The sequence below is a fragment of the Myodes glareolus genome, chromosome 5 (assembly GCF_982192425.1).
Source record: "Myodes glareolus chromosome 5, mMyoGla1.1, whole genome shotgun sequence".
Lineage (NCBI taxonomy): Eukaryota > Metazoa > Chordata > Mammalia > Rodentia > Cricetidae > Myodes > Myodes glareolus.
The window spans coordinates 14287675-14314334 of record NC_142030.1 but is presented as its reverse complement, the minus strand read 5'-3'; the positions used below and the strand labels follow the sequence as shown (position 1 = coordinate 14314334).

Genomic DNA, 26660 nt, shown 5'->3' with positions numbered 1-26660 from the left:
TCTGTCCTCAAAGTCTCCCCTCTACCTCGCAGCTGTCTGTGGGCAAGCAACTGTAGAATAACTATAGAATCACACCACAACGTCTTACATACAAGGTGGCCAATTTATTTCCAGACTGATTTCCCCGAGAATTAGCAGGGTTCCCGATGCACAGCTGAAGAGTCTCTGAAGGCTGGTTGGATATCTCGTTGGATTGGGTAAATTTCCTTTACAAGGTGATGGTACAACAAGAGGAGTGATTTGGCCAGGACTTGTTTCCTGGTAGGCCAGAGACTCTAGCTGCCAATGGGCTACTCCCTGGCACCTGCCCCAAGAAATCCTGGGTTTGTTCACATTTGTCCTGTAAGAAAAATGTCAACAATGACAGAGCAAAAGGCATTCTTTTTGGGGGTGGGTTAATCAAGATGTGAGAGTTAGCCAGTAACTAAGTCTCTAGAGACAATGGGCCAGGCAGTGTTTAAATGAATACAATTTGTATGTTGTTATTTCCAGGGCTAAGCTAGCTGTGTGGGAGCCGGGTGGGACAAAAAGCAGGCCTGTCCGCAGTTCCACACTACAAGTGGCACCAAACGTGGTAATTAAATCCACTTAAAAACCTGAGAGGGCTTACAAATAAGGGAAAGATAGTTTAACATACCTTTTTGCTGTTTGCTAGGACGTGCTGTAGAGAGATTTCCTGATTCAGCAATACTGGCAGAAAAAAAGCCGTGTTATTTTAAAACACAGCTTCCTCGGCTTTCCTTTACTAGAAAGTGGCGGTTTTGAAATACCAGTTTCTGGGCTGTGCCGCCACTGCAATCTCTGTCTGGCTCCTGCAGGAGACAGAGCTTTTGAATGGACCCTTTGGAGTAAAGTGCTATGATTTGTTTGATGGCAACTAGACTCGCTGTGTGCCTCAAAGGGGGTCATTGTGTGCCGTGGCCCAGAGGCACAAGCAGCTCCGCCATGCTAGCAGTGCAATGCACAAGGCTCAGAGGCACCAGCGGCTCTGCCATGTTGGGCTGGGTGGGGCAAACAGGCAGTACCTGTTTTTGACCAAGAACGTTACAGCTTAGATTTTTAAATGCTTAGTGATTTAAAACTGCAAAACAAAAATTCTTCTGCATAGTAAAAAATTACGGATTCACAATAGGACAGATTCAGACATAAAAGACCTCTAAATGGGTCACAGTGTTGGATGAGTGTACGTAGGCTTGGGAGAGAGAAGAAAAAGAATATAGAGAATAAAGTTAATGCCTTAAAGAAAAAGGGTAAAGTCTTTAAAGAGACAGAGTACAGATAGTTATAGATTAAAAGAGGGAGGGAGGGCGGAAGGGAGAGAGGGGGGAGGGGGAGAAGGGAAGGAAGAAAGGATTGTTGCACAGGTTTCTTTCTTTCTTCTTCTTTTTTTTTCTTTTTTCTTTCTTTTTTTTTAAATCTAAAGCCACTTCTTCCCTGACAAAAACCTTACTCTTGGAGAAGGCGCACAGAATCCTCTGGAGCCTCTTGTCATGGAAGGTAGGGTAGGTGTGGGGACTGTGGGGGACACAGGGAGGAAGTGCCCTGGCAGAGCTGGCATGTGCATGCAGTTCCACAGCCCGAGGCTCAAACCATAACAGATCCTGTTACCAGAACGTGAGACCGTGCCTGTCTCGGCTCCTGTCATGTTCCCTAGCCCTCTGCACCACAGCCGGCACAGACAGTAACTGTTTTTTGGACCCAGCTGAACAGGTCCTGGAAGCAAATGAGCAAATTTTGCATGATGTCATCAGGAGAGCAGCAAGAAGGGGCAGCAGGAAAGATGACCGACTTGTCCATGGAACTTGACAGTCAGCCCCTTACCCGATTGCAGCAGGGAGCGACCAAAACGCTTCTGTTGCTTTCCCTGGGGACAGCAGTGTCTGATCTCCTCTTCTGGGCAGGGTTATCCCAGTGTGCCTGGCCGTCCACAAGGACTCAGTGCTGGCTCCCGAGTCCTCGTCAAGCAGCAGACCTGTGGAGCTCTGCACACAGTAGCAACCCGAGCCCTTGGAAGAGGCAGGGCAGACCGAGTGTGAGTGTCTACCCACTCTTTTGTACACTTGCACAGCCCAATGACTCAGCTGATCTGCTGTGTATCCAGGACAGTTATGACTCTGGACTTCAGACAGCAAACTGAACTTCAATGACCCGGAGGCCGTGTGCCAAGAGATCACTGCTGGCCCTCCATCTAAAGGAAGGGACTCTGGGACCTAGGGTGTTAGGACGGCCCATGCCAAGCAGGCCTCTTTTTTGGTGGAGTTTTGGGTTATGTGTGGGAAAACTGCAACCTGAAAATATTATATTGAAATTTCAGAAATAATTCATAATAGAAACCCACGTGCCACTCTCGGTTGCGTGATTTCAGCTCCCACTGTCCCACCCTGTCCTACCTGCTTCCTAAGCCAGGCCTTAGTCCCCTGCTTCAAAACTGAATGCTCTAGGCGTCTGTTACTCACTCAGTGGTGCTCAGCTATCACAGAGACTGTCAGAATATGGCAGAGCTGTGTCCTGATTTCATTTCATAACAGGTCCGAGGCTCAGGTCCAGTGATATTGGCAAGGCTGTACAGAATACAGGCTGCGGCTACCATTCTCCTGGATTGTAACATGAAGGGGGCTTCTTGTTTTTTTGGGGTTTTTGTCTCGCCTGGCCCCCAGCTGTTTAGTCCCAGAGAAAAATCACACAAAGATTTCTATTAGTTATAAAGCTGATTGGCCCATTCGGTCAGGCTACTTATTAGCTAACTCTTACATCTTGATTAACCCATTTTTCTGACCTATGTTAGCCATGTGGCTCAGTACCTTTATCAGCTGGGGCAGATCACATCTTGCTGCTTCGGTGAATTATAAACCGTTTGGCCTATTAACTCAGGCTTATTATTAACTAGCTCTTACAACTTAAATTAACCCATATTTCTTACCTATGTTTAGTCATGTTTTTTGGTACCTTCTCCAAATAAGGCATTCTCATCTTGCTTCCTCTGTGTCTGGGTGGTGACTGCAGACTAAGCCCTGAGTCTCTGTCTCCTCCCTTCTTATATTCCCCTTCAGTGCTGGAATTAAAGGCATGTGACTCCCTAGTACTGGGATTAAAGGTGTGTGACCTCACTGCCTGGCCTCTACTGGCTTAGTTTTGCCCTCTGATCTTCAGGAAAACTCATTTATTAAAACATAGATAAAATATCACTATAGAAAATTTCTTTTCTGTGTATTTTTCTGGTCATTTGTTTTCCCTCTTTTGAGCTGCTCATTTCCCATCCATTGATTGGATGACTTTTTGCAGGGGGGGGGGGTGTGGGGGGCATGTCATATCTGGAGCTCAGTATAGATCAACCATACCCCACGTCAGATGTGTAGTTCTGTGGGCTGTCCCTTCACTCTGTTGATGGTTTTCTTTGCTGTACAGAAGGTTTTTGATATCCTGTAATTGGCTCGTGAATTCTTGAGATTTCCTGGCCTATTGAGGTCCTTCCCAGAAAGTCCCTGTCTGTGGGGTCTAGATCGCCTTTGAGTTGTTTCCTTGATATTTCTCTCCAGCAGTTTCAGAGACTCAGGTCTTAATGAAGGTCTTTGGTCCACTTTGATTGGATTTTTGCGCAGGACGAGCGATGTGGCGTTAGTCTTCTTCTACACTCGAATATCTGGTTCTCTCATTGCCATTTGCTGAAGCTTTCTATCAACATGTTTTCGACACCTTGAAATTAGGTGGCTGTCATTGTATAGGTTTATAACGGGTCCTCTCCTGATTTCCATTGGTCCGCATGTCTATTTTTATATTACATGTCTATATTTGTGTGAGTATCATGATGTTTCTGTCACTATAGCTCTTTAATGGAATTTGAGGCCAGGTACTGTGATATTTCCAGCATCGTTCTTTCTGCTTAGGACTGCTTTGGCTATTTGGGACTGTTTGATCCAAATAGATTGTTTTGAAGTAATCTTTTTTTAATGATTTGTGAAGCATATTGTTGGCATTTGGATAGGTACTGAGTTCATCCTATAGACCACTTCCACTAACCTGGACATTTCCACAATATTACCTACGTATTCATGAGCATTGGACACCTTTCCTTTTTCTAGCATCTTCTAGTTTCTTCTTCAGTATTGTAAAGTTCTTACTGTAGAGGTCTTTCACCTCCTTTACTACATAGATTCCTTTTTAAAAATTAACTTGAAATTTTTATTCCTTTATGCATATGGTGTTTGCCTGCATGTATGTCTGTACACAAAATGCATGCCTGGTGCCTGCAGAGGCCAGAACAAGGCACTGGATCTCCTGGAAATGGAGTTACAAACGGCTGAGTCACCATGTGGACGCTGGGAATCTGAACATCTGGAAGAACAGCCTGTGCTCTTAACTGCTGAGCCATCTCTCCAACCCTGGTAGTTTACTTTTTAAAAGTTATTGTGAGTGGATTCTGATCTGTTTCTGATTTCTTTCATATAAAGCTATTGGCTTGATATGGTGCTTTTCCACCCCATCCTTCCTGAAAGTGTTTATCAGCTAAGTGTGTTCAGCAGGGTCTTTAATTATTTTTTTTTTTGTGGGGATGGAAGGGTATAAGAGTTTTGCTCACATGTGTGGTTGTGTAGCACATGTGTGCCTGGTGTTCACAGAGGCCAGAAGAGGGTGTCAGATCCCCAGGAACTAGAGTTACAGATGATTGTGAGCCACTATGTGGGTGTTGGGAGTGGAACCCTGTCCTCTGGATGAGCAGCTAGTGTTCTTAACTGCTGAGCCATCTCGCCAGCTCCCTTTAGGGTCCTTTAAGCATAGGCTCACGCATTTTAGCAATAGGTATAGTGCAGCCTCCTTTCACATTTGTATCTCCTTCTTTTAGAAATAAACCTTTAAGTTTCCGTGCACTGTTTGAGCCTTGTCCCTATGCATCCGCTCTGTGTTAGCTCTGCCCCTTACCCGCCAGTCTCAGCATGGCTAACCAGGTCTGTGGTCAGTGCGTAGGGCCAGGTGCCATTATTTCACTTAATGATGCCCTGGTGGGCAAGGGGGATCATGTGGCATTCTGAATGCCCAAGAGGGAATTCGAAGCAATTCCCTCAAGTGAAAAGTGAATGTTCTTCATGTATGAGTAAAGAAATAGATACCAAGTGCTGAGACCCTGGAGGATCAATCTTTGATCCATCAACTTATGGAGAAGGAAAAGAAAATTCCTGTCATATTTCCTGTGGCCTCACACACCATCCCAGTTCCAGCCAGTGTTTAACAGTGATGGGCAGTTTTCATGTATCTGTTAGGAATCTTGGAAGGCCTCCCCTGTAGATAAATGGGGAGCTTTGTAGGATGGCTCCCTACCCCCTGGGCTGTAATGCTGTCCTCACCTGCCTATGCAGACCCACTGCCTGGAGGATTGGGCCTTCAGTGCAGGAGGCTCTGGATGAGTGAAGCTTTGCCATTGGCTATTTATGGGCTCATGTGAGCGCCTCTGACAGCCACAAGGGTGCAGCAAACACAGGCCTCTGAATTCAGCAACTACTAGAGGCATCTGCTCCAGAGGGCTAAAATGCCAGGATCCCTTTCCTTCCTGGATCTCCTCTTCTCTAGCCTCAAGATGCTGTGTGTCGGAGTCTCAGAAGGCAGAGCAGTGATGGATGCTACCCTAAGAGCCAAGGACAGGAGAGCAGCCCTGGCCTTTGCAGCTGATCCCTCCGTGAGGTCAGGGACTCTTCTTAGAATAGTCTGTCCTTGGACAGTCTCTCCTGAGAAGATCTTCAGGGACCATCATTATTCAAGGACACCTGAGGCCCTTTTAACAGCAAGAGAATAGGCCAGATGGGTGCTGGAGATCCCTTGTTCCGAGCCTGTGCCGGGGAAGAGGCATCAAGGACACACCCCTGTCTCCACAGACAGCCTGGCTCCAGATGGGTTCCGGGGTCCCAGTGGGGAGGGGTGGGACCAGGAAGGCCCCTGCTGTGGCTGATGCTGATGGTAGCCAAGCTGTACACACATCTCAACTGTCGTGCTGGGCTTTTGTGTTACATTACCTGGGACTCTGGCTGGATCAGGGCAGAGGATCCCCACAGAGAAAGCACAGACAACAAGAATTATCAATAAAGTTCCCACTGGGCCATGCTGGTAAGACCCCATCTCAGTGTCTGCTAAGTTGGGAGGGTCAGTGCCATAGGGCTCATGGCGAGGATATGAAGACAGAGTGGGAGTTGGAGAGTGGGGTGCCCAGGTTGGGTGTTGGGCGTGTCCTCAGTCTGAAGTCGCAGCCTGCAGAAGGTCAGGCAGTCCCTGTGGGGTCTTGGGGCTGGGCAGGTGCTTTTGGCAAAGAGCATCCTTCCTGTGGTTCACTGGGAAATGCCTGAAGGACAGGGTCATGACAGGAGGAGATTCATCAGGGAAGAGGAGGAAGCGCTGCTGTAGAGGCACAGAGTCAAACATGGACGATCCTTCCCTCTACCTCAGTCAGAGGGCCACGGGACCAACACATCTCTGCAGATCTCACTGAGCTCACCCGGCGGAGCCTGGGGTACTCAGATCTTCTCATAGACAACTGCCAGCCGCACTGCCTCTGTTCCTAGGGGTTGTATACCGGCTCAAGGGGTCTCATAATCTCCTGGCGTCTGCCTAGTGCAGTGTCCTGGACTACTTATTGGTGGCATCTAACTGCATCTCTGCCGTAGTCAGCATGGCCAGGTTCAGAGGGCTCAGCAGGACCCTCCATAGTGGGGACGGGGGCACCTGGCAACTGTCTTTTGAAAGGAAAGCCCCATGTGGGTGTCAAAGAAACACATGGAATTTGGTCCAGACACTCTTAGAAATAAAACCATTTATCATCAAAGCTTAACCCTGGTGTGCAGTGGGGTGATGCATATGGGATGGTGAGAGGGGACTCTGGGTGGGGGTTAAGTGTGGACCTCCAGGGTGGTCAGAGGACTGAAACAAACATTTCTTAGGAATTCCTAGAATTCCTTAGAACGGGGTCATCTCCCCTCAAAGTGACTCCAGGGGAACCAGGGTTGCTGTGAAAGCCATGGTTGGTAGCAAGTGTCGTCACTGCAGCTCTGCGAGGGACACGAACTTGCGGATGTCCTGGGCCAGGAGCTTGGGTTCTTCAAAGGCAGCAAAGTGGCCCCCACGCTCCATGTAGGAGTAGGAGATGAGCTTGGGGTACTTGACCTTCACCCACTTTTCTGGAGCATGCATTATCTCGGAAGGGAAAGCAGAACAGCCGGTGGGCACAAAGACCTTCATCCTGCGGGGAAGAGGGACAAGGGTGAGGCAGAGGTGCTGTGTTCTCCTGTTTCCAGAGGGGACACCGATGGCCTGGGGAGAGCTCAGCGAGATCATGGAGCCATCGAAGGCTTATACTACCCTCCAGTTACAGTTCCTGCTTTTCACTTACTAAGGACCCTCTCTGCCTAGGATGACTATGTAACAGGTCATGTGAGCCTCTAAATAATCACTTTGTGAGTCTGTTTCCTTGCTGTCACTTGAGGGTCTCCACAAAGACCTTGTAAACCGCAATTCCTCTGTCCCAGCAGAGCAGGATTCAGAGAACATCAGGATCCCAAGAACCTTTCTGTCTTTCTTATCTTGCCATCATTCCTTCTTTGAATTAAAGGCCAAGTAGTTACCAACCCCAACCCCAGAGTCCTCCCTCCCTGCTCAGCCAGGCTTACTTCTCATGCCTATTGACCTTGGTACTCTGGCCCAGGTTCTCCTTGTAGAAGCGCTGGGAGGAGACAATGGTTCCTGTTGTCCAGTAGATCATGATGTTGGTCAGCAGATCTTCCAGGGAGAACTTCCTGGGAAAGCACACAGGATGCCCAGGCTCAGTGAAAGCTATGGCTGTTAAGAACAAAGGGGCTTCCCCTTCAGGCTGGGGACATAAGGTAAGGCCTAGCTTGGGAGCCCAGGGAAGGGCTGAGGAATTACAGTTGCCACTCATGGCTGTGACCCTCCACAGTCACAGCGATCCCTGGTAGCTGTCTGCCTTGCAGAAGGGCCTCTGTGTTGTGGCCACTTCAGAGCGCTGCCATCCCTTCTGTGACACCTGCCGACCTCAGTGATTCAGCCCCATGGTCTTCTGAGCCTTAACTGTGACTAGGATATAGCCCCAAGTGGCCTCCTAATCCTGCTGACCCCATCCAATCCCAGCTGCTGACTCCTCCAAAGGTCCTAACCTTGGATGTGTCCTGATGGGCCACAGGTCTATCACTGCCCCACCTGCCTGGTCACCCTTTCTGAGAACATCTTAGTCTGGCAGACACCAATGCCCAGTGTGTCTGGGCCCGGCATTTCCAGGTTTTTCTGCTCTAGAATTGTGATCTGCCAGTGTTGGTCCCTGAATCACTCATCTGCCCCCTTGGCCGTGCCAGCTTTCTCTCCTTCCTAGGCTAGCCATACTACCTGTCACGTTACCCCAGGACCCCTTTCCCAGCTGCCCTCCCGGCTCCTCCATCTCCACTCCTGCGCCATCCTCGACTCTGTTCTCAGTTCTGCTTCCTGAGCTGCTCTTACTGCTCAGGGCTGTAGAGCGAGGCTCTTGTTGGCCCCTGATCTTTCCGTCTGTCTGTCCCATCCCTCTGTCCTTTCCTTTCCCTCCTCTGTAGGGATGTTCCAGCATCTCTAGATGCTGCCATCCACATTTTCTGTGACATCTCCGCCAGGACAACCAGACCACATGGGTCTGTCTCTCCCATATGATATTTTACCCTGGCTCCACCTCTGTGGATCTGGGCTCTGAAGGGACACCCCTGCTTGGATGTCTTGCAGCCTGTGCCTTGATGTGACCATGCCCAAAATGAGCACGGCATCAATGTGAAGCTCTGCGTCACATAGCACTGTGTCACAGGGACACACAATCACACCCTGATACCGCACTGTGTCACAGGGACACACAAACACACCCTCACACACCACTGTGTCACAGGGACACACAAACACACCCTCACACACCACTGTGTCACAGGGACACACAAACACACCCTCACACAGCACTGTGTCACAGGGACACACAAACACACCCTCACACACCACTGTGTCACAGGGACACACAAACACACCGTCACACACCACTGTGTCACAGGGACACACAAACACACCCTCACACACCACTGTGTCACAGGGACACACAAACACACCCTCACACAGCACTGTGTCACAGGGACACACAAACACACCCTCACACACCCCTGTGTCACAGGGACACACAAACACACCCTCACACACCACTGTGTCACAGGCACACACAAGCACACCCTCACAGGCATGCATTCTCACTGCTCTACCTCTCCGTGCTGGTTTTCACAGAACCCACAAGTGCCACGAGCGAGGGTTCAGCTATCCTGCAATAAACGGCGTTTGCTACTTTGGGGACTTGCTGGCACACATATCTTGTCTCACCACCAACAGGAAGGCTGAACAAGTCACCGGACCTTACTTGCCTCTACCTCCCCATCCCCTGTACAGGACAACGTTGGCCATGGTGTAGGAGGTGCAACAAGTCAAGGACTGAAGACGGTTGCTGACTTCCCTGTGGAATGCCTTGGGACCAGGATGGGATGGCAGGCAGAAAGGGGCAGAGCCTGGGAACTGGGTCCTTGCAGCAGGGCCGAGGGGCCTCACCTCTCCAGGCCTCCGTCCTCCAGGTCACGGTATTCTGACTTGGTCCAGGTGGAGAACTTTTCTAAGATGTAGGCAGCCAGGCCCACGGGTGAGTCGTTCAGAGCACAGCCTGGATGGGAAGGAGCAAGGGAGGGATTTGAGCCTGGCCCGGAGACTATGACTCCAGGATGGGGGGTGTGGGTGCCACAGAGCAGTATCAGGCCCTGCAATGCACCCCACTTCTGGAGCCCTGGCCTGAGTAGCCTCCTATGGCAAGGGGAGATCAACAGCACAGCCAGCGTTAAGCATCATGGCCAGGGTAACATCACAGAAGCCTCACAAAAGTCATATTGAGCAAACGGAACTAGAATACAGAGTCCACACTGTGTTGCTCCAGTCACCAGAAGGATGAGTACAGGACCTAGTTAGAGGAGTGAGGGGGACCCATTCAGGTCCCAAAAGAGGCCATCGCCTGTGTCAGACCCATTGGGGCCTGCATTTGCAACATGTGTAAGGAACAAGGTTGCCAGCTTTTGTGGAGAGTGCAGCTGGAAGGCAGGAGAGCTGGAGGCTGTCTTCTCGTGTGTGTGTGTGTGTGTGTGTGTGTTTGTGTGTGTGTGTATGTATGTTTGTGTATGTGTATATGTGTATGTGTGTTTGTGTATGTGTGTTTGTGTACGTGTGTATGAGTGTGTGTGTGTGTGTGTGTGTGTGTGTGTGTATTTGATGAGCATCTGTTTCACAACTGGAAAGGAATCCTGACTTTGCAAAGGACTAATGTGGTCAGGGGCTGTCCTTGGTGTGGGTATGGGATGGCCATGGGTACTGTGGGAGGCTCTGAAATGAGCAAAATGATTCCCAGGTGACCTCTGAATGGACTCTAGGGAGGGACATCCAGAAGACTCCTCACAGGGTTGGCTCTTCTAAGGCAGTGGTTCTCAACCTGTGGGATGTGACTCCCTTGGGGGTTGAATGACCCTTTCATAGGGGTCACATATCAGATATCCTACATATCAGATATTTGTATTACAATTCATAACTGCAGCAAAATTACAGTAGCAATTAAATGAAGTAGTTATAAAATAATTTTACAGTACGGGTGGTCATCACAACATGAGGAACTTTATTAAGGGGTCACAACATTACGAAGTTAGAGAACCACTGTTCTGGGGAGGTGTTCCACCTTCCCTTGTCTTCAAGCTACTTTACAGCTCTGTAAATGATAGAATATCAGGATAGGTGAGGCGAGCGGAGCCGGAGACAAGAGCAGAGGCCGAACTCGGGTTCTGACAAGATGGCCGGGCTGCCCCGCAGGATCATCAAGGAGACCCAGCGTTTGCTGGCAGAACCAGTTCCTGGCATTAAAGCAGAACCAGATGAGAGCAACGCCCGTTATTTTCATGTGGTCATTGCTGGCCCCCAGGATTCCCCCTTTGAGGGAGGGACTTTTAAACTTGAACTATTCCTTCCAGAAGAATACCCAATGGCCGCACCTAAAGTACGTTTCATGACCAAAATTTATCATCCTAATGTAGACAAGTTGGGAAGAATATGTTTAGATATTTTGAAAGATAAATGGTCCCCAGCACTGCAGATTCGCACAGTTCTGCTATCAATCCAGGCTTTGTTAAGTGCTCCTAATCCAGATGATCCGTTAGCAAATGATGTAGCTGAGCAGTGGAAGACCAATGAAGCCCAAGCCATAGAAACAGCGAGAGCATGGACTAGGCTATATGCCATGAATAATATTTAAGTCGATCAGATCATCAAGTGTACATCACTTCTCCTGTTCTGCCAAGACTCTTCCTTTTTTTGTTTGCATTTAATGGACACAGTCTTAGAAACATTACAGAATAAAAGCCCAGGCATTTTCATCTTTGGTGATTACATGCACATTAGCAAATCTATGTCTTGTCCTGATTCACTGTTGTAAAGCATGAGCAGAGGCTAGAAGTGTCATCCGGGTTGTTGTGAAGTGTTTAAAAGCAGTGACTCTGCTTGGATTCATTTCCCCATCATGGTTTAAGTACAAAGCACTGTGAATGAAGGTAGTTGTCAGGGTTAGCTGCCAGGGGTATGGGTGTTTTTATTTTATTTTTTAGGGGGAAAGTTTTATTTTAATTTTATGTTTTCCTTTCTCCCTCCCCCTCTTATGGGATCTAATTGCAGTGGTTAAATGCAGCTAACCAGTTTCTTAGAATATGCTCTCTAGCCAAGTCTAACTTTAGACGCTGTAGATGGACAAGCTTGATTGTCTGAACAAAAATGGGAACATTAAATAAATATCACAGCCCTCACTAATAACATTGTGACTTTGCTGTCAAGTGTAGATTCTCTGCCCCATCCCCCCAAAAGAAGAAGAAAAAGAAGAAGAAGAAAAAGCTTGTGACCATTTTGTATGGCTTGTCTGGAAACTTCTGTAAATCTTATGTTTTAGTAAAATATTTTTTGTTATTCTAAAAAAAAAAAAGAATATCAGGATAATGCAAATGGTTCTGGTCTCTCAAGAAGGAAAACAATGTCCCCCACAGCAGTGGTAATTTTGTTTCTATACTGGGGATTGGACCCAGGGACTTAACAGTTTCAAGGCAAATGCTCTCCCATTGAGCTGCCTCACTGACATGTTTACTGTGTTTACTCTGAGATCAGGTCTCAGACTAAGCCACCCAGGAGGACTTGTCTTGCTGTAGCCTCCAGAGCACCCGGGATCACAGGCTTGCATGCATCACCAGGCCTGGCTTCTTGTGGGTGTTAATGAATTCTGTATGCATTAGAAAACAAGTTTGTATTTAATACCTTTAAACAAATTACTGTTTGATCATCCTATCATTTTCTTTATGAATTAAAATTTTTAGTTTTTTTCATCTCTCTTCCTCCTCTTCTTTTTTGAATCAAGAGACTTGCTATATAGCCCAGGATGGCTTGGAACTCACTGTGTGGACTCGGTACCTAAAACTTGTGGGGCTCCCCTGGCTCTGCCTCCCATACCTGGGATTACAGTTGCACTGAGCGGCAATGGCTTAGCATGTGTGATGCCCTGAGTTCAATTCTCAGCAAGGAAAGTAGAGTCTTGTGTACCTTATTAGGGCTTTCTTGCTGTAAGCTGTGTTCTCAGGGACAGTGGGATTGCCTCTGGGTCTCCCTGCCCTGGTGTGCTTACCCACAGTGTCTGGCTTGGTGGCCTGGATGTGTAGGTAGCCAGTCTCCCTCATGAGGTTGTTGAAAACCTTCTCCTTGAAGGGGTACAGCAGCTCGATATCCCTCTCAGTGTAGCCAAGGAATCTCCCGAAGCGCTTGCCCAGGAGAGGAGTCAGGGTGTAGATGCTTCTTGAAAGAAAAGCCAGGTTCAAGTGCAGGCCTTTCACGTGGCTGTGAGGAGAGGAATGGGCACAGGTGAGCTTGGCTGCTATGTGAGAGGAGATGGGGCTGAAGGGCAGGCCACAGGATTAAAGAGACAGTCTCCGTTGGCACCTGTCCCTTGGGGGCATCCACTGAGTTGAGATGAGTGGCTGGAGAGGAGGGAATTGTTCTAGAGTATTCTGGTCAGGCCTGTTATAGATCTTGTCCAACATGATCTAATACAGGCCTCTTTGTCTGCTTTAGACAGTCACCACAGTTACCCCAAGGAGAGCAGGGGGTCAACATGCCCTCTCCCACCCAATTAGAGAAAATCTGTTTCCTCAGCCCCAGGACCACTAGCATTTGGGCCTGAGGGGACCTGGCTAAGGGGTGCTCCAATGTCTAAGACACTGCTGGAGAGGGGCCTAGGGTGAACAGCCCTGGGTCCTGTGTGGATTCCACCCACACACAGTTCCTGGCGAGGCTGTACCATGCCTGGATGACTACATCGACTCACTTGGGAACCATCTGGGCCATGTTGGTGCAGATGAGGGACCCCCAGTCCCCGCCTTGAATGTAGAATTTCTGGAAGCCCAGCCGCAACATCAGCTTGTAGAAGATCCTGGCAGTGGCCACTGAATTGAAGCCTGAATGTGAAGGGGACAGACAGGGTGTTCTGTACAGTCTGGGGAATCATCTATGGTAGCTGGACTTTGGGGACAGACAGGGTGTTCTGTACAGTCTGGGGAACTGTCTGCGATAGTTGGACTTTGGGCTTTGAATGAGTTTTAAGTACTGCAGCAATAGTCGCACCTGACAAATAACAAAATATCAAATCAGACGTTTCCAATAGTCTGTAAAGATGAGCAGAGGCGCCTGCCCGAGAAAGCACGCAATAAGGGGACCTTCCAAACATGCTGCAGAAATCAAAGAGGGAAGCTGAGGCAGTCAGCTAGAATGTCCCGTGGAGAGTTTTCTCTCCCTGGACGAGCTTCCCACTGTGGGCATTTTATGGAATAAACACAGCAGCCCCTGAGCTCTGCCTTCTAGCCGTCCTCCAGGATGCGACGCTCTTAACACTCTGAGCTGCTTGCTGTTTTTCCTTCTTCCCATTAGAGTCAGGGGGCCCAGGACTGGGTGCCCTGAAGGGCACTTTGAGATAAACATGTTTGAGTCTGAAATGGGGGGTCATGGTAGGGGTGTCAGCATCTTTGCTTCCAGAGCCAGCTTCACCGTGAGCGCAAACAGCACACAACTGAGCAGTATGCTGAGTATTACTCAGGGAGTCAAGGCTAGTGCTCTGGTGCCTGTGAAATTCCCCAGACCTTTCTTTCCCCAGCTGAGCACAAAGTAGCTTAGAGGAGACCTGAAAGAAGGAGCCTTGGCACCCTGAGGAAGACACAGACCACAGGGCAGTGTGTCTGCTCCTGCCACCCTTGGGGCGCTGCAGGCACCAAAAAGTCTGTGAGCTACACAGCACAGGGTTCCGGGTGGTGCTGCCCTAGCAAGTACTGGTAGGAACAGACCAGTCTGGAATGTGCCGCCCTCCAGCACCCTGTACCTTTCTTGCTAGATGCCTCTGAGAAGCCATAGCCAGGAATGGAGGGACAGATGACTTCAAACACGTGCTCGTCACTCAGGCCGTGGGCCTTGGGGTCTGTCAGCAGTGGGATGATCTTGTAAAATTCATAGAAGGAGCCGGGCCAGCCGTGCACCATCAGCAAGGGTTTTGGGTTGCGGCCTGAGGGCAGCTGGGGAGGTTTCACGTGGATGAAATGGATGTCCAGCCCTGGGGACAGAGCACAGTCGGGGTGAGGAAAGGAGGGGCCTGCTGCAGTGGAGCCTGAGGTCCTGGGGATCTTGTTTCCCTGTGTGCCATTCCTGGAGAGAGTAAGTAATAGGGGAGTTCAGCCAATCACATTCTGTTTTATGGGCATGCTGCCCTTAGGCTAAAGCTTGCCTATAAACCTAGCAAGCGTGCTTGCTAGCTCTCTTTTGCCTGGCTCCTACGCCTGGATGGATCAGTTGGATTCTGGTGTAAGCTGTAGTAAGTCTTACTTCTGTTTATTAAAGCTGTATATTTTATATTAAGATAGTCTGGGGACTTCATTACCAATTGCCCTGCAGCATCATCTGGTGCCCAACGTGGGGCCTTTTTCCCCCTCGTGGCGCAGGCCTAGCGGCCTGAGTGCTCACCGCACATGGGGTCTAGCCAGCTCCTAGCCGCATTTGCAGGGCTGCGTAACTAACTTCCTTGGCTTTTGCTACCCCCATTGGCACTGTATTCCCCCAGCGCTCGATCTGTGAATTTAACCTTTGGATTTGAGAGTATATATTTTAGAATTTGCTTTCCGGGTCGGTGCCATTGCCACGTGGATTCAGGTGCGCCCCCACCACTAACTGGCAGGCAAGAGTCATTACAGGTAAGATTTTTCTTTTCAGTCGAAAACAAATAAATAAATACAATTTCTTTTGATTGAAAATGTCAGAAAATATTACTATCCAAAAGTTCAATGGCTTTTTTAATTGCGTTATGGAGGATATTCTGAAGGATGTCTCTGATATTCCTCTTACTTGGTTATTTCTGGGGCTTGTCACTTTTCTGGTGTTTGGATATTTTATAAGGACAGTGCAGTCCTTACAGAATGAATCTGCAATGCTGAGGGCAGGAATTAAAACCTTAAGGACAATTCAGACTGACACTAACCTCCTCACAAAAGAGTTTGGAGTTTTCAAAGCGGAGACTAGATCAGAGTTTGGAGTTCTCAAAGAGGGGACAACCAAAATGACTCGTAACCTCCAGTCCATGACTGTAAGTGCTGAAACATTAGCTGAGAGGATTAAAACCATTGAATGTGAAAATTGGACTTTATCAAAAGGGTATGATAGATTTATTGATAGGCTTTCCATACAAGAAGGCACAGTGCATGCCATGAGGATTATGTCCAAGGAGGATATGATATCTCTAACAGACAAGCTCCACGCCTTAGAATTATCAATGAAGGCGATAGTGTCCATGGAGGAAATGGTGTCTCTGACGGACGAGCTCCATGCCTTAGAATCGTTAATGAAGGCTTTGGAGCATAATACTGCACAGGAGATTCAGGATTTACAGAAGGCAATGGTGAGCAGATTTAATAAGATTGAGGAAATCAAAGACTCTGATGAACAGGAGCAAAAGGTAGAAAGGCAACATTTACCTCCGAAAACTCTGAGTCGACACAGAGTTATACCTGCCTTTCCAGTAATAACATCAGAAAAGATAACCGGCTCCAAAAACCCTAAGGTCATTAAAGAACATACATGGGAGCCTATATGTATGAATGATCTGAAAGAATTTAAACAAGCAATTGTGAATTATGGACTACATTCATCCTTTGTTAGAGAGATGTTAAAATCCTGGGCTCTCAGCAGCAGGGCCACCCCTCAAGATTGGAACAGCTCACATCAACTGTCCTTGAGAACGGACCTTTATGGCATTTCAAATGCCTATTCAAACAAGAGGCCAGACTTTTACAACAAGAAGAATCAGCGAAAGGAATTGAGGTTTCTCTAGATCAAATTCTAGGTGAAGGACTTTACTCTGATCCTCAGGAACAAGCTCTTTATGATGAAAACATTTTATCCATATGTGCCACAGCAGCTCTAAGGGCCTGGGACAGGGTTCAAGACTCAGGTCAGAGAGTAGAATCATATATCAGGGTAAAACAGGGTCAGAGAGAACCCTTTAGTGACTTTTTACAAAGACTAACTAAGGCTGTACAAATAGGGATACCTGATCCAGAAACAAGAAATATAGTAATTGAGTCTTTGGCTTATGAAAATGCCAATGTAGAATGCAAAAGGATCCTGGGGCCTTTAAAGATCAGATCAGCGCCTTTGGATGAATGGGTTTTACATACAATGAATGTTGATACATTTGATTATGGCAATGAAACATGGGTGCAAGAAGCAATTTCCAAAGGTAAAAGGAGACATCAGATTACAAAATGCTTTCATTGTGGCAAAATGGGACACATGAGAAGGGACTGCAGACAATGGAATTCCAGGAATAATGCCTCTTCTAGGAATAACAGGAATAGGAGGACTCAGCCTTCAGGTTTATGTAGGAGATGTGGAAAGGACAGGCATTGGACGAATGAGTGTAGGTCAACAAGAGATAAACAGGGCAACCCGTTGCCATCCGGAAACTCAATTGGGGGCCTCAAGCAGGCCCCGATGGCAAATGTGGTCCAGTCATTTCCGATCACTGCAGAGAACATGCCTCTTCAGGGAAATTAGAATGCCCCATGCCTGCTGTTAAAAGCAATAACGGCCTGAAGGATGAGTTAAATGTGGTGAATGAATCAAGAAATCTAAGAGGACAAAGTAAACGGATATTCTGGCAGACTTCTATAAATGAACAAAGTCCAAAGCTAAGAGTGTGTGTAAACGGCAAATTTATTACTGGCTTACTGGACACAGGTGTGGATGTATCATTACTCCAGAATCTTGGCATCCGCATTGGCCTCTTCAGGAGGTAGATATTCAGTTCCTAGGAATTGGAACTCTATCTCGAGTAAGACAAAGCACGAGACGGGTCAATTGTATAGGTCCAGACGGACAAATAGGAAAACTAAGGCCATATGTAGCCAATATTGCAGTGAATTTATGGGGCCGTGACCTATCGCAGCAATGGAATACCCAAATTAACATTCCTGCTGCTTCTAGAGCCTATATTCCTGAGGAAAATATTACAAGATATTACAGATGGTGGAAACCAGCCATTAGAACTATACAAGAACACAACACAATTGATGGTCCTTCAGAGGTACCAACAGCCATGCCTCTAAAATGGTTGACTGAGAAACCAATATGAATTAGACAGTGGCCTTTAGCTGAGGAAAAGTTACAGGCTTTAGAACAGCTGGTACAAGAGCAATTAGATGCTCGACATATAGAAGAATCTACCAGCCCTTGGAATTCTCCTGTATTTGTTGTTAAGAAAAAATCTGGTAGATGGAGAGTGGTGACAGATCTTAGAGCTATCAACAAGGTTATTCAACCAATGGGCCCTCTGCAATCTAGAATTCCTCTGCCCTCCCTGTTACCAAAGGGATGGCCTCTTACAGTTATTGATCTGAAAGATTGTTTCTTCACTATACCATTACAAGAAAAAGATAGAGAAAAGTTTGCCTTCACAGTGCCTACTTATAATAACTCTCAGCCTGCAAGAGGTACCAGTGGACCGTCCTCCAACAGGGAATGTTAAACTCTCCCACCCTGTGCCAATATTTTGTAAGCCAACCATTAAAAATTATATGCAAACAATTTCCTAAGTCCATAATATTCCATTATATGGATGATATCCTGATCTCTGATCAAAACAAAGATACCTTAGAAAGGCTGTTTGAAGAAGTAAAAATAGTGTTACCTAAATGGGATTGCAAATTGCTCCTGAAAAAATTCAGAGGGGAGATTCTGTTAATTATTTAGGTTATAAAATAGGTTTACAAAGAATTAAGACACAAAAGGCACAAATCAGGAGAGACCGGTTACGAACTCTTAATGACTTTCAAAGATTATTAGGAGACATCTCCAGCCTACGACCGGCTGTTGGGATAACACCTGATCAAATAATTCATTTAAACAAAACCTTGGATGGTGATAAAGACTTAAACAGTCCCAGAGAATTAACAGCTGAAGCAGAAAAAGAACTGACAATGGTTGAAGAGAAATTACAGGAGGCTCATGTGGACAGGGTAAATCCAAAGCTTAGTTGTATTCTCGTTATATTGCCTTCCAGAATTTCTCCTACAGGAATCTTGATGCAAAGAGACGATATTATCTTGGAATGGATTTTTTTTGCTACACAAACCAAGTAAAAAATTAAAAACTTATGTGGAAAAAGTCTCTGAATTGATTATAAAAGGAAAATTGAGACTTTGTCAATTAGCAGGTATAGACCCAGCAGAAATTATAGTACCTTTCACTGCTGATGAGATAAAAAAAAAGTTGTGGGAAGACAATGAACCATGGGAAAGAGCTTGTGCTAATTTTTTGGGAGAAATCAATAACAATTACCCAAAAAGCAAGAGACTTAATTTTATAAAGAGAACTTCTTGGATCCTTCCTTGAATTGTCCGTGATGCTCCAATAACCGGAGCCTGTACATTTTATACTGATGCTAATAAATCAGGGAAAGCAGGTTACAAATCAGAAGAATTGAGTAAAGTGGAACTAAGTCCTTATGATTCTGTCCAGAAGGCAGAATTATATGCCATTTTTATGGTGCTTAGGGATATAAAGAACCTCTTAATATAATTACTGACTCACAATATGCAGAAAGAGTTATCTTGCATATTGAAACTCCTGAATTTATACCTGATGATACAGAACTGACCTCATTGCTTATCCAGGTACAAGACATGATCAGGAACAGGCTTTGCCCTATGTATATAACACACATCTGATCCCATACGGGTCTGCCAGGTCCTCTAGCACAAGGTAATGCAGATATTGATCACTTATTGATTGGTAGTGTGCTGCAGGCATCTGAATTTCATAAAAAACATCATGTCAATAGCAAAGGCTTGAAAAAAGAGTTTTCTATTACATGGCAACAAGCTAAGGAGATTGTAAAGAAATGCCCTACTTGCTCTTTTTATAACCAAACACCATTGCCTGCAGGGACTAATCCAAAGGGTATTAAAAAGAATGAAATTTGGCAGATGGATGTGTTTCACTTTCCAGAATTTGGCAAATTAAAATATGTACATCACACCATTGACACGTACTCAGGTTTCCAATGGGCAACTGCTTTAAGCTCAGAAAAAGCTGATTCAGTAATCTCTCATTTATTAGAAGTTATGGCCATCATGGGTATACCTACACAGATAAAGACGGATAATGGTCCAGCTTATGTTTCTAGGAAAATGACACGATTTTTTGCTTATTATAATATTAAGCATGTTACAGGTATACCATACACTCCTACAGGTCAAGCAGTTATTGAAAGATCAAATTGAACTATAAAAGATATGTTGAACAAACAGAAAGGGGTGGAAAATACCCCCAGGAATAGGTTACATAATGCTTTATTAACCTTGAATTTTCTCAATGCTAATGAGAAGGGGACAACGGCTGCAGAAAGACATTGGATATTGGAAAAGTCTGCTGAATTAAATCAACCAATTTATTTCAAGGATGTGCTGACCTCACAGTGGAAACCAGGACATGTGCTGCGTTGGGGAAGGAGAGGAAAAATTGTGGATACCATCAAAATTAATAAAGGTTTGGTTTGAAGAGGAGAAGCCTCTTGGAAGAGACAAATGATAACTCACTTACAAGGATAATAATCACACCAAAGGTAAGGGAAATATATAGGTTGTGGGCAGGGTTCTCTTCTTGTCTCCACAGGAGAAGGCTCATTTTCAAAGGATCCAAAGGACCCTGGATAATTGAATATAGAAACTGCCTACGACCAAAAGAGGATCAACAATGAATCCAAATAGTTTAGGTAAGTATTACTATTTTTTAATATGTACTAATGCGCATTTATTTATAAATATGTAGAGCTGGTTTTGGAGTTGGACAATGGCTCAGTCCCTCTTCCTTTCCAATCCTGTTGATAAGAGACATCCCAGAGTTTCTGTCTCATGTCAAGAGCCAAGATACGGGACAGAATAACTATAATTGATAAATTTTCTTTGCCTTTCCCCACATCTGTTTCTATCTGTATTAATATATATATATACATGTCTGTATATGGCTTCGTAGATAATGTTTAAATTTCCCATGACAGACAATAAATTTTCCTGCAGTAATCTTTAAAGCATCTAGGATGAAGATGGGGCCCCACAACACCAACTCCACCTGGTTACTGTGATGTCATAATGTTGACAGCGCTATTTTTTTAGACCTGTTTTTTGGTACCAGCTACAAAAAACAGTTCCGGATGCTGCACAATATTTGACAAGACTCTGGCCAGACCTCCTCAACTTATTCAGAGACTATTTACAACTCTCTCACACCAAATGTTTATATGGGAATTTTATCATCAATTATCTTCACAGGACCCCTAAGAGAAACGTCGCCCCTGTGACAGCTGGAAGCAATTTTAGAGGACAATGTCCCCTCTCCCAGTAGAATCTGCCGTCAGGTTTAGGGACATCATTTAGGGGTTGGTTATAGTTGATATAGGGATGAGGGAATGGGGGAGGTATTTTGTAAGCTCAGGGGTGTTTATCAAAAAAAAAAAGAGGGGATAGATTGGGATAATAATATATTGGTATTTGTGAGTTATTGTTTTTAGAAAATCGTATTGCTGTTGATTTTTGTACATTGATATATTGAATACTGTATGTGAGTGTGCTTCTACCTCTATTTGTATTAATATATATATATATACATATATTTACATTCCTACCTCTGATTAACATATTTATGTACATTGTTTACATTTGGAGGTCATTGTCCTCACTCATTGCACAGTTGTACATTCTCTTAGTCTTCAAGTTAGATAGATAGAAATCCATAGTCATAATGTTTATTATATTTATATTTAGGCTAATCAGGTTATTTAGGTGCATAGAGAACATACTTAGTATAGATAGTATAATCTTCAACCTCTTCGAAGAGCTGTGGAAAATGGCCTTTAATCTAACTCATAGTTCTATAGTAGTGAGACACAATCGCTCCTGGCATCACCGCTCTACTCCTGAGAGAACGTTGAACACCAAAGACACTCCACATGGAGCGTGTCTTCTTCCTGGCAGAACTGGCCTTTTGGCAAAGAAAAAGCCCATACCTCAACCACTGACAGAATTACAGAATATCCATAAATGGATAAAAGCAGGATTGTCTTATCTTGCCAAGACAGGGTGAGAGAGTCCTAAAAGGTTTCTTGTCTTTGAAAAATGGCATGTCAGTTACATCAGGCCTTAGCCAAAGTTGATTGACTCAACATTGCATACGAGACTTTGGGTGATCGCCCAGGTATTCAGTTGTCTCTTCCATTTGTTGCACATTTCGGAAGTTTCCCGCTTGTACTTCCGGGCTGCTTGAGTAAAATTATTTTCCTTCTCAGATCTTTGATGGAGTTGAAGATTAGATAGTTGTAGTTACCATCTACATTATCTAGACTCCCTGAGATAGAATGTTTAGCAGAACTTTTGTTATATGTTTCTTGCTTAACATTGTTTGTTGTTTGTAACTTTATATTTATTATTTGCCTCTATTGTATATAGTTGTATTTGGTTTGGTTCTGTCTTATTTTAGAAAAAAGGGGGAGATGATAGGGGAGTTCAGCCAATCACATTCTGTTTTAGGGGCGTGCGGCCCTTAGGTTAAAGCTTACCTATGAACCTAGCAAGCTCACTTGCTAGCACTCTTTCTCTTGGCTCCTGTGCCTGGACGGATCGGTTGGATGCTGGTGTAAGCTGTAGTAAGTCTTACTTCTGTTTATTAAAGCTGTATATTTTGTATTAAGATAGTCTGGGGACTTTTCATTACCAATCGTCCTGCGGCATCAAGTAAGTGCTGTGTTCTTGGTGTCCCTGAGGTACTGATGACAGTTATAACAAGTCTCAATGTTGGGTGCTTGCAGTGAGCTCTGGCTATGTGCATGTCCTCACTGAGCTCCCAGTCACATTAGACTGTGCTCTCTGGAAGGCAGAGATGCTTTGGAATGCACTTCCGGGATTCCACATTCCAGGACAGAGCCTGGCTTACAGCAGGCTCCCTAAACACTTGTCCACTGAGAACACAGCACGGTGGGAGAGGGCCGTATACCCAGCGACAGTGGACTGCATTCGACAGAGCTCTGCAGTGTAGTCGTGAGAAGTGACTGTCACCCGTGTGCTAACCTAATGTACAGAAGCGCTCATTGCCATGAAATTAAATGACCATGTCCTGGCCACGGTGTAGCCCAGTTTCACAGTCAGCTTTATGCATAGGATATTTACTTATATGGGGTTTACATTCTTTGAGAAATTGAAATATTTTTATTACTTTTCAACTATTTCATATACTATACATGCATGTCTATATGTAAATGATTCGTGATGGTATCCACTCCTCAGGACTCTCCTCTCGTATTCACGCCCTCTTTTCTAACTCATTAAGTTCAATTAGAGCTGTGTATGTGCATGGACAACCTACCATCAGGTACAACCCCGAGGAAAAATGACTTCCCCGCCCCTAGGAACTACCATAGCTTCTCATCTAGGGGAAGGCCATGTTGGGGTTAGTGACTAGCCTGACCTGCTTGTTCATGAGTGCAACAGCCTTTATGTAGCTTACATTCATGAACCTGCCAGAAGCTGAATATTTTGGAAGTCATAAATGCCTTCGTCAGTGGTAGAAGACCACGTGCCTAATATACATGAGGCCCTGTGTTCAGTGTGAGCGCCCTCACACACATATACACACACATAGATGTACGCACATGTAAACAAACACACACAGATGAACATACATGCATACACACATGCACACACATAGATGCACCCACACATGCACACACACACACACACACACACACACACACACACACACTTAATGTTCCTTACTTGTCAAACATGAAAGCTCAGCCTCCTCGGTTCCCTGCAGAATAGCTTGTTTCCTCTGTGGTAATGGGGCCGTGTGAGAGTTGTGCCTAGACAGGCACAAGCCCACGAAAAAGACCAAGTTGTGGTTTCTACAGAATGCATATTGACTTCACATCGTATTAAAGAAGAAAAACCATAGAATAGACCCTCAGGGGCCAAGGACTTTATATAACTGTATACAGAGATTTGGAGTTCTCAGGGATAAGTTCCAAAATTATACAGAGCAATTGTCTAGGAGTGGGACAGCTGAACACTTTAGTTTTAGTCTTTGTGATAAATGTATTTAATTTTTCTATTATGAACAGATAAAAAATGTATGCATTTTCTACATGTATTGGCTGAAGTACTTCTTATCATTTTCCAATTATAAAACTAAACTTTTAAAAGATTTATTCTATTGTATGGTTAGGAGTGTTTTGTCTGAACGTATGTCTCTATACCACACAAATGTCTGGTGCTTGCAGAGGTCAAAAGAGGGCACTTGATGTCCTGGGGCCTGGGGACCCTAACTCTCTGCAAAGTAGGAAGTGCTCTTAGCTGCTGAGCCTAGCTCTCCAGTTCTAGCACTAGATTATTGAAGTTCTCAAAATTGTTCTTTAAAAACTTCATCCATTCACATTGTACTGCTGGGGCCTTGACCCCAGGCATTTCATGTTCTAGGCAAATGGCCGCATTTGAACCACACCCCTCTCCTGCAGCCCTGGTCAGCATGGCTGTAAAAGGCTGGGCGGGCCCTAGAACTTACTCATCTGTCTTTTCCACAACAGTCTACGCATTTTTAGCATCTCCCCAGCCCAGTTAGTCTGCCTCTCTCAGCTTCTGTCTCACATACCTCGCTTAGGTGGAAGCGTGAAGGATGCACCCTTTTGTGAAAGACGCCTATCTCCCAGGACGGTATAATAACTATCCTCCCTAAGGTTTATTTGCTTATGACGTCACACTGAAGAATTGTTTTCCTTTTGAAACGGTTATCTCTGTCCCAGGTTGAGCCTCAACTTTTGATCCTCTAGCCTCTGCCTTCCGAGGGCTAGGATAACAGGATGACACCAGCTTCGATGTCTCCCTTTCAAAGCCGTGTGACATTGGTACGTAATTCAGTGCTGTGCAACTCAGGGTTTTTAAGCTTTACTCTGACCTTATTCTCAGGTGAAGACGAAGGTTGATCTGAGACCTGACTTGTGTTCTAAAGGACTGCTTCCTTTAGCACAGTGCACATGTTCAAGAAACACTTCTAGAATGTTATCTTCCTTTTAACAAAAGTAAGAAGCTGGGCTTGTTCTATTTTAGAACCTGCTTTCCCCACTTCCAGTACCTCCCAGGGTCCTTCTCTGCTGTGAAACTCACTGCCATCTTCATGTTTACTTTATTTTATTTTTTTATTTATTTTAGTGGGTACTTTTATGATTTCTGGGCTACACTGCACGGTATGAGGTTATTTTTAATTCAAAATTTAGTACCACATCATTTGATCTTAAAATTAGAAAAAAAAACCCCACACATCCACATGGGCTCTCCCGAGAAGCTTATGTAAAAACAGCAGAATTTGGATCTAGACTAGGAACTCACTGACAGGAATACTTGCCTTTATCTGTGCTCCCTTATAACAGTTACATCACAGAGACTCAAAGTTATTATCATCCTTATTAATTCCTATTAGTGTTAGATATAGAGCCCAGGGTCGTGCACAGACTGCCACGGGGCCACATTTCAGGCAGGAGGATGCAGAAAGCAGGGTGAGTCACCCCAACCTGTGGGGTCCAGGAAAGGAGCGGAAGAGAAGAACTGCGGGGTATGAGGACTGAAGCTCATAGATGGTCCACAAGGCCATCAGAGAACCAGGATTCCAAGCTCAGCAGGCAGGCCCCATCCTGTCAGGACCAGGTCTGGGAAAGCACACACAACTGCTCAGGCTGGAACTGCCTTCTTGGAGCATTTGTACATGGAGGAAGCTTTGTGTTGTGACACAGAGACTGGGGCGTCCAGAGGTCACTGGAGAAAAGTTGTCACCACACTTAGCTAAGTTTGTCACCAGAAAGGAAACAGCGCTTGGCACCTCCTGCCCTGCACTCTGTCTTATTCTCAAACCGAGCTAGCTCCAGTCTTGGTGCAGTGGATCCTTCTTCCAAGAAACCCTTACTCACAACTGAAGGAAGCAGCTTTGGAGCCTTCTCTCTTTATGCCCCTAACCATGATCCATAAGACAGGAAGACCCGAACCTGCCCTGTCTAAGTGCCCATCCCAGGCTGAGTACAATACCTGGGATGGAGAAGTACCCTGTTCGTATCAGCTGCACGGACACAGAAAAGTTGAGACGGCAGAGAGATCCATGTCTGAGCTCAAGAAGCAGGGCCACTGGCTTTAAATGACAACCTGTGGGAACTGGCATGTCAGTCTGAACAGATGGGCTTTGGGAGAGTGGCTTGGATGCTCTCGACAACATCATGGCAGGAGACGCCAGGTTCTGGAGAACTGATGTGGGATTCCCCTTTGTATGCTGTGAATATGATTGGCTAATTAATAAAGAAAATTGGCATGGCCTAATAGAGTAGAACAGTGTTAGGTGGGGAATACTAAACTGAATACACCGGAGGAAGGAGGCGGAGTCAAAGAGAAGCCATGTAGCCCTGCCGGAGACATGGCATCAGAACTTTAGCCGGTAAGTCACAGCCACGTGGTGATACACAGATGAATAGAAATGGGTTAAATTAATATGTAAGAGTTAGCCAATAAGAAGCTAGAGCTGATGGGCCAAGCAGTGATTTGATTAATACAGTTTCTGTGTGATTATTTTGGGGCTAAGTGGCCAGAAACGAAAAAGTGGCCTTCTTACAGCAGAGAACAGCATAGCGGCACACAGGAAGAGTGAAACGTGACCACAGAGTAACTCCAGACTCCACCCATAGTCCTAGCTATTTGGGAGGCTGAGACAGGAGAGTTATTTTTTTATGCTCCCAAATTCAGACCAGTCTGGACCATAGAGTGAAACAGCATCCTAAAACAATGGACAAAGGATTTAGACACAAATTTCTCCAAAGATCTAAAAATGACTAATATGCAATGAAAAGATGCTTGAAACCATTAATGACGGTGAATAGCTAGTCTGCATCACCACGAACAAACAAAATGACAATATATGTACACACACTCACACACACACAC

General features: G+C 45.6%; 1 protein-coding gene, 1 long non-coding RNA gene and 1 pseudogene across 4 annotated transcripts in view; 1 reads left to right on the top strand and 2 right to left on the bottom strand.

The window, feature by feature from the left end:
- LOC148121981 (epoxide hydrolase 1-like) overlaps nucleotides 1-26660 on the bottom strand; it is a 109085-nt gene that overhangs the window by 71416 nt on the left and 11009 nt on the right. Inside the window, exons 4-9 of one of the 3 annotated variants that reach the window (XM_087906076.1) lie at nucleotides 14474-14701; nucleotides 13430-13559; nucleotides 12734-12942; nucleotides 9595-9703; nucleotides 7664-7772; nucleotides 6779-7219 (exon numbers count right to left, since the gene is read on the bottom strand). The exons of 1 other annotated variant lie outside the window; for it this stretch is intronic. In XM_087906076.1, the coding sequence (XP_087762202.1) occupies nucleotides 7079-7219; nucleotides 7664-7772; nucleotides 9595-9703; nucleotides 12734-12942; nucleotides 13430-13559; nucleotides 14474-14701 (926 nt within the window). In that variant the 3' untranslated portion in view covers nucleotides 6779-7078. Of the gene's footprint in view, nucleotides 1-6778; nucleotides 7220-7646; nucleotides 7773-9594; nucleotides 9704-12733; nucleotides 12943-13429; nucleotides 13560-14473; nucleotides 14702-26660 lie in introns of those variants that run through there. One more of the 3 variants, XM_087906074.1, reaches the window with a different exon arrangement.
- Nucleotides 85-2432, bottom strand: LOC148121983 (uncharacterized). Its single transcript, XR_015737841.1, has 3 exons — nucleotides 1822-2432; nucleotides 638-690; nucleotides 85-340 (listed from the first exon to the last, which is right to left on the bottom strand). It is a non-coding gene; the product is annotated as an uncharacterized LOC148121983 (long non-coding RNA).
- Nucleotides 10819-12027, top strand: LOC148121982 (ubiquitin-conjugating enzyme E2 N pseudogene; annotated as a pseudogene).